The 8,041-nt window shown below is 41.7% G+C and overlaps 2 protein-coding genes and 1 pseudogene across 2 annotated transcripts; all 3 read left to right on the top strand.

Moving 5' to 3' along the window:
• The first annotated feature begins 232 nt into the window (after positions 1 to 232).
• LOC116208865 (acyl-CoA--sterol O-acyltransferase 1-like) lies at positions 233 to 1,706 on the top strand. The gene is made up of 2 exons (XM_031542431.1): positions 233 to 905; positions 1,114 to 1,706. Exons 1-2 carry the CDS (start codon positions 291 to 293, stop codon positions 1,597 to 1,599), a joined length of 1,101 nt encoding a protein of 366 aa, XP_031398291.1. The 5' UTR covers positions 233 to 290; the 3' UTR covers positions 1,600 to 1,706.
• A 990-nt stretch (positions 1,707 to 2,696) lies between these two features.
• On the top strand, positions 2,697 to 3,843 carry LOC116209153 (annotated as a pseudogene).
• Positions 3,844 to 4,463: 620 nt separating this feature from the next.
• Positions 4,464 to 6,026, top strand: LOC116207271 (acyl-CoA--sterol O-acyltransferase 1-like). Its single transcript, XM_031540175.1, has 2 exons — positions 4,464 to 5,157; positions 5,359 to 6,026. Exons 1-2 carry the CDS (start codon positions 4,543 to 4,545, stop codon positions 5,830 to 5,832), a joined length of 1,089 nt encoding a protein of 362 aa, XP_031396035.1. The 5' UTR covers positions 4,464 to 4,542; the 3' UTR covers positions 5,833 to 6,026.
• The last annotated feature ends 2,015 nt before the right edge of the window (positions 6,027 to 8,041 follow it).

Here is an 8,041-nt window from a genome sequence, read left to right as displayed (position 1 = left end):
GAATTCAAACTCACCTATGCACTGAAATATTTTAGTCCAACACAGATCAGAGGAGACAGTATTAGAATATAGTATGGACGACCCATTTGAACTTCATGTTTATAAATTCAATTGTTAGCGAACTTAAACTATATAATAATGACTCATCCAATCAATCACCTATATATATATATATATACAGATTCAACACAGGAGTAGATAAAGTCCAATTTTGTCTCAACTTTCTGTTCACTTATATATCTGTTCATTAAGCATAAAGTTCGAACTGCGTTGGTCAAGAGCGAAGCAGAATGGAGGGCGTGATATACAATTTCTTCAAGGTATGGGCATCAGTCGTAGCATCGCTGGGCTATTGCTACACAATTGGAAAGTTTGTCCCGAAAGGGATAGCAAGACTCCTCTTGGTCCTCCCGATTGTGCGTCTCTTCTTCCTCCTTCCACTCAGCATCGATTCGGTCAACCTCAGCGGCATGACGGGCTTCTTTGTCGCTTGGCTTGCGAACTTCAAGCTACTGCTCTTCGCATTTGGGAAGGGCCCTTTAGCGACGGAGGACTCTTTGGGCTCCCTTCCGCATTTCATCACCGTGGCCTGCTTGCCCATCAAGGTCCAGCAAAAGCAGTCCCAAAATGGTTGCAAGGACAAGGGCACAGGGGAGATGAAGCATCAGAAGGGCCATAGATCGTCCCTGAATTACGCCTTGAAGGTGGTGGTTTTAGTTGCGATGATCCGTGTCTACTACTATAGTGACAGAATCCACCCAACCATCATCTATTTATTGTACTGCATCCACATTTACTTCTCCCTGGAGATCACTCAAGCCAGCTTGGCAGCTGTGGTTCAAGCCACACTCGGGATAGAGCTAGAGCCACAGTTCAATGAACCGTACCTCTCGACTTCGCTCCAGGTATGTGAGCTTTCAATATTTAACAGCCATCTTGATTTACCAAACCAGCATGATCTGAACCGAATCGACATGTCCAAATTACTGGGGATGTTATGTTACATATAAATTTGCTGATAATTAATTCCACAGAATCTTAACCAATAATCAATCGGTGCTAAAAGGGCAATGTGTCCCTCTAGAATGACATCTGCATCAGGCCTAAATGTAGGACTTTTGGGGCCGACGATGGAACCTCATGGTCACCAGCATCCTGCGTCCATCAGTTTATGAGCCAGTCCGCAAGGCCCTGGAGCAAATCATCGGTCAGCAGTGGGCCCCACTGCCAGCGGTGTTGGCGACCTTCCTAGTTTCGGGACTGATGCACGAGGTGCTGTTCTTCTACCAGCAGGAATCTGCACAACGTGCAGGCCCAACGTGGGACATTACCGGGTTCTTCCTCTTCCACGGCATGTGCCTGGTGGCAGAGCTTATGGCGAAAAAAGTGGTCGCGAGGAGGTGGCAGCCACCGAGACTGCTGTCGGGGGCAGTCACTAGCGGGTTCGTGATTGCCACCGGGCTGAGGTGGTTCATACCGGCGCTGCTTAGGATCGAGGCGGACAAGAGAGCACTGGAGGAGTTCGGAGCAGTGGCGGCGTTTGTACAGGACTCCGCCCAGGCTGTCTCCGTCAAAATTTTCAACGCCGTTATAGTCTGACATAACACGCGACTTCTATGTTCACTTTTTTTGTTTTTTTGCTTCTATTTTTTATTATGTTTCTTTTCTTAATAATAATGTATGTAAAAACTAAAAGGGAAAAAGAAAAAAATTGCAATTATAACGTGCAACTAATAAATTCTTTTTTCCCCATCAGATTGTAGAATTAATTTGTGTAATTTATCTTTTCTCTGTGCTTATTCTAGTATCCAAAAATCCAATGAGTCACGACTAATTCAGTACAATAATTTTATCTTTTTCAAAGGAGGAGAATACTTAATTCGCAAAATTAACACCTTAACGCGGGGTACAACCAAACTATGATACTTCTCACTAGCTTAATACCCATGCACTGCATGGATTTTTTTTGTATATTAGTATTATATAATTATGAAAGAAAACAATTAATTTTGAAATTTTAGAATTTAAATAGTTAAATATGGAATAACTGAATAAATTTACTTTTTAAACATAAGGTTGAATTATTGTTTTTACTATTTTAGGTGATATTATGTTTCTCTAAAATATTATATACTAAGAGAAAAACTTTAAAAAGTATATTTTCGTAAGTTCTTTCCTTATTGCTTGAATTGTACAATTAAAAGGATTATTAATATATTTTTTCTCTAGTCGTTAGAGATTCTTTTTTCTTCATTTTTTTGTTGCACTATTTAAGATTAAAAAAATCATAAATTTGTATATTTATTCAAAATTATAATTTTTTATACTTATAATATAAGTCACACAAATGAAATTACAATAATAAGAGTATTTGTTCTCACTATCTTGAAATTTGAAATGGATTAATAAAATGTCTCAATAAATTTACCAGCTCTTCAATTTATTTTGACTTTCATTTTTTTTTTGGTTCATATACTTCACCTCTGACAAAAATTCTATGATTACTAACCAATGTGGGCTGATTTAAGCACTTATTGTGCTTCTTCCCTTAAACAATGTCTCAAGTTCAAGTCTTGTGAATGGAGAAAATCAACGTTGGGAGAGTTTTACCTCTTAGTGGGCCGACTATCCCGCTCGAGTTGGATTAGTCGAGCCAATGGGCTTTCCGATACCATGATGCACGCTGAAAAAATTCTATGGTTACTATACCGAATAATACAGTTCAAACTGCTGCTGTCGGCCTTCAGGAATGGCCCTTTAGTGACGGAGGACTCGTCGGGCTCCCTCTACCGTTTTGTTGCCATTGCCTGCTTGCCAATTAAGGTCCAGTAAAAGCTAGCCCAAAATGACTGCAAGGACGAGAGGTCAGGTGAGGGAAAGTGTCGGATAGGCCCTAGATTGCCCCTGTACTACGCCATGAAGGCGGTACTTTTAGCTGCGCTGATCCATGTCGGAGTACAATGATAGTATCCACCCAAAGGTTATCTATTTTCTCTATTGCTTCCACATTTACTTCACCCTAAATGTCTCCCTAGCCCTCTTGGCTGCTGCAATTCGAGCCACATTCAGGATGGAGCTAGAGCAGCAGTTCAACGAACTGCACCTCACGACTTCGCTTCAGGTAATGCAACCGACTCAACTTCTCCAAGTTAGTGAATGTTATGTTATATGCATCTTAGCCGATTATTAATCGATGTGAAAGCAATTACACATGTGACTCGGTATAATGCAGGACTTTTGGGGCTGACGCTGGAATTTCATGGTTAGCAGCATCCTGTGTCCGACAGTTTATGAACCAGTGCGCAATGCCATGACCCGAATCATAGGGCAGAGGTGGGGCCTCGATCGCTAGCAGCCATGTTGGCGGCCTTCTTAGTCTCAGGGTTGCTGCACGAGGTGATAATCAACTGCATCCACGGGACCAAGCAGCTCCCAGCCCCAACTTGGGACATCAACGGGTTCTTCCTCCTTCACGGCATGTGCCTGGTGGCCGAGCTGGTGGAGGAAAGTGATCACTCTAAGAATGACAGCTTCTAAAGCTGCTGTCAGGAGCACTAACAAGCAGGTTCGTGATCGCCACCAGGCTGAGGTAGTTCCTGCCGCCGCTTCTGAGGCTTGACATGGAGAGAGCACTGGAGGAATATGCAGATGCGGTGGCGTTTGTAAAGGACGCTGCTAGAACTGTCTCTGTGAACTTCTACTATGCGGTTAAAGGCTAACATGCGACTTCTGTTTTCCTATTTCAATGTATGAATCCATATACGTACAGTTAAAATTGTGCCGTCATTGCTCAACCACACCTTTGATATTCGGAAACATTGGCAGTAGATATTCAGCTCCAAGATGCATAAAAAAGGAAAGGGGGGGGGGGGGGGGGGGGGGGGGGGGGGGGGGGAAGGAAGAGAAAGGATCTGTTTCCAAGTCTTATAACTTCTGCACTAGCTAGCCATTTGACTCGACATTGATATGTTCTATAGAACAATGAGCAATGAGGAAAGTAAGTTGGGATCAGAGATGCTGAATTTTTTCTGGTCTTTTGTCGATACTAAGAGTTGTTCTGTTTTACCTGATTCTCCGATGTTCTTCGATACCTTGATACTAAGAGCTGCAAAGTAATTGCTGTTTATCCATTTTCTTCGAAACCTCAACCCAACCCTTTGTTGGGATACTCTTTCCAACCAATCACATTACAAGGCATGAAGATCTTTTCGGACACAACGCAAAGGTACAGCTTACGAGTTCTGTCCCCAGATGCAGAATTCATGCTATTACCTGTGCACTGAAATATTTTAGTTCAATACAGATCAGAGGAGACAATATTAGAATATAATATGGATGACCCATTTGAATCTCATGTTTGAAAATTCAATTGTTGACTAGCTAATAGTTTAATAATATACGCACCTCCGATCAATTATGAAAATTAAATTGTTGACGAGCTAATAGATTAAAGGTAAAGCTCCTTTTGTCTCATATTTCTATTTCACATATAGATCTGTTCCTCAAGCATAAAATTCAGTCCGTCGTATCGGTTGAAGCAGAATGGAGGATGTGATGTACAATTTCTTCAAGGTGTGGGCATCGGTCGTGGTATCGTTGAGCTATTGCTACATAATCGGAAAGTTTATCCAGAAAGGGATATCTAGACTCCTGTTGATCCTCCCAGTTGTGTGTCTCTTCTTTATCCTTCCCCTCAGCATCGACTCAATCAATCTCAGCGGCCTGACAGGCTTCTTTGTCGCCTGGCTTGCAAACTTCAAGTTGCTGCTCTTCGCCTTCGGGAAAGGCCCTTTAGTGACAGAGGACTCATGTGGCTCCCTCTCGCGTTTCGTCGTCGTTGCCTGCTTGCCCATCAAGGTCCGGCAGAAGCGAGCCCAAGGTGGCTGCAAGGACGAGGGCCCGGGTGGGGAGAAGCGTCAGAAGGGCCACAGGTCATCCCTGAATTACGCCGTGAAGGCAGTGCTTTTAGCAGCAATGATCCATGTCTACGACTATAGCGACAGAATCCACCCCAGGGTTATCTATTTCCTATACTGCTTCCACATTTACTTCTTCATGGAGATCATTCTAGCCCTCTTAGCAGCTGCCGTTCGATCCACGTTTGGGATGGAGCTGGAGCCACAGTTCAACGAACCGCACCTCTCAACTTCCCTCCAGGTATATATTTCGTATAGACAACTTTTTTATTGAGACCGGCCTTTTTAACCAAACCAGAACAAGATCTGAACGGACTCAATATTCCAGCTGGTGAGATTTTATGTTATGTGTGCCTTAACCGATGATTAATTGACGTTAAAAGGGTAGCATGTTCTTCTAGGAATGATAGTTGAGCTCGTGATTATATTGATGCATATGCAGGACTTTTGGGGCCGACGTTGGAACCTCATGGTCACCAGCATCCTGCGTCCGACAGTTTATGTGCCGGTCCGTGATGCCACGGGGCGGATGTGGGCCCCGCTACCGGCGGTGTTGACGACATTCCTGGTATCGGGACTGATGCACGAGGTGATGTTCTACTACCTCCAGGAGGCCAAACGGCGTGCAGCCCCGATGTGGGACGTCACGGGGTTCTTCCTCCTCCACGGCGTTTGCGTGGTTGCAGAGCTGGCAGTGAAGAAGTTGGTCGCTGGTAGGTGGCAGCTCCCGAAGCTGCTGTCTGGAGCGCTGACTGCTGGGTTCGTGATTGCAACCGGGCTGAGGTGGTTCTTGCCGCCGCTGCTGAGGATCCATGCGGACAAGAGAACACTGGAGGAGTACGGAGTTGTCGGGCGGTTTGTAAAAGACGTGGCTCGAACTGTCTCAGTCTGCTTCCTCAACGCGGTTAACTGCTAAGATAGCTTGCCATTTCTTTTCCCTTCATTCTCTCCTTTTTATGTCTTTTTCTTTCCGACTGCACGAAACCTAATAAATGGACAAGAAAGGGAGATAAAGGGCAAAAATAATTCCACCTACGAGAATTCAATCGTAATCTTTTAATTGCAAACAAAGGCCTGTGTCAATGCAATATATTCATTTCCTTTGTAATACATTATTATTAAAACTTCTCCATTCCATCCACGTGATATAATTCATTGGTAAAAATACTAGACACTTCAACTGGAGAGGGTTGTCACTGGAGAGGCCCCGTCCTCCCCTAATCGAGAGACCCCAACTCGAACTGAATTGGAATCTCCGATTAGGGGAGGAGGGGCCCTCGTCGGTGGCCACCTTTCCCTTTTCGAGGTTGCCAGCCAACGTACATGTCACTAGCGACCTCAGAATGGGAGAGAGGTGGCCAACAGCAAGGCCCCTCCCCTTTTTCATCTCGATTTGGGATTCTTCTCTCTTCTTTTTTTTCTTACATTGTTTAAAAATTTTAAAAATTTTAAAAATTTAAAAATTATCTTAAAAAACGAAACGTCACATCAATATTTATAATTAAGATATTAATAATAAGACCAAAAGTGAACCAATTAGGGAAGGTTGAGGATTAAAATCAACTCAAAAATAGGTTTAGGACTAAAATCACAAGAAAGATAATGGCTGAGGACTAAAATTACCTTTCTTCTAAAATTTTTTTTAAAAAAATTCTTGGTCATCAATATTAATATAATAATTGAAAATTCACCGAAAAAATCATTAATTCGCCTAAAAAGGAAGAATAATAATTGAACCCACTGAAATCCATGGTTTCACTTGTGCATGTGGGTAATAACACATATAATATGGTTGAATTTCATATACAGGATTAGAAAACTTTTGAAGATATATATTATATACGCATTACAGATTCGAGAACCAAAGAGTTAGTATAACAATTTTTGTTCTTTATTTTCCATCAGGATTAACCTCTTTTTTTCTGCTCAGCCCATCAGATCTAACATGAACAATAACTAAGATCGATTACATTATTATTGGTAAATTCAAAAAAAATAAGTAAATTTATACATTACCTTTTTCTGAGTAAAATTATCACGCTTCTATTGAAGTAAACATCATCACTACTTCCCTAATTTCTTTCCTATACAAATCTTTTTATTAATTTATTTTTTTATTATAAAAGAGATTCATAAATTTAATATAATAAAATAAATTTTTACAAAGCCAATAAAATGCACAGGTAGTTTTACCATGAAATCAAACCCGAAACTTCTCGTTTATCGAACAAATACGGACGCCTCATTGGTACATTCTTTCTTCTTTGTTGAGTTATTTTATTCCTTGAATAAGTACGAAAATAATAATATAATTTTAGTCCAAATCAAATCACATTAGACGATAGAATATAATATCCACGACCCAATTGAATTCCATCTTTGAAAATTCAATTGTTGACGAACTTAAAGTTAAACAAAGACGCCTCCGACAAATTATCTCCATTATTGACCCAAAAAGTCAATTATCTCCGTTATATACACAGCCAACTAATTAGGATAAAGACCCTTTTTGTTCCAACAGCTTTCTTCTTCATTTCTTCATCTCATTTTTCTCCTACCAACTCACGCCATACTTAGATGTTTTATGGTTTCTTAAGCATAAAGTTTGATCTGAATCGTTAATCGGAGAAAGCAAAATGGAGGGTGTGATGTACGGTTTCTTCAAGGTATGGGCATCGGTTGTAGTATCGCTGAGCTTTTGCTACACAATTGGAATGTTTGTCCCCAAAGGGATATCGAGACTCCTCATGATCCTCCCGATTGTGTCTCTCTTCTTCATTCTTCCCCTTAACATCGATTCAGCCAACCTTGGAGTTATAGGTTTCTTTGTCGGTTGGCTTGCAAACTTCAAGCTACCACTACAAGAGAATGTACTTTTGACGACTTTTTTTTGGCGACCCACCAAAATGGGTCGCCAAAAGTCATGTGGAATGGGTCTGGGGCGACCCAAAACGATTGGTTGCCCAAGACAGGGCTTTGGCCGACCCTTTCCGATGGGTTGGCAAAAATGGTAGTCATAAGCAAGCCTATGCCGACTTCCAAAAAAAGGGTTGGCATAGATATGATTTTTCCCAACCCATTATTTAAGGTCAGCACAAGTAAGTTGTCTGAGGTCGGGTCTATTC

This window comes from Punica granatum, chromosome 5, assembly GCF_007655135.1.
Source record: "Punica granatum isolate Tunisia-2019 chromosome 5, ASM765513v2, whole genome shotgun sequence".
Taxonomy (NCBI): domain Eukaryota; kingdom Viridiplantae; phylum Streptophyta; class Magnoliopsida; order Myrtales; family Lythraceae; genus Punica; species Punica granatum.
This window is presented reverse-complemented; position numbering and strand designations above follow the sequence as displayed.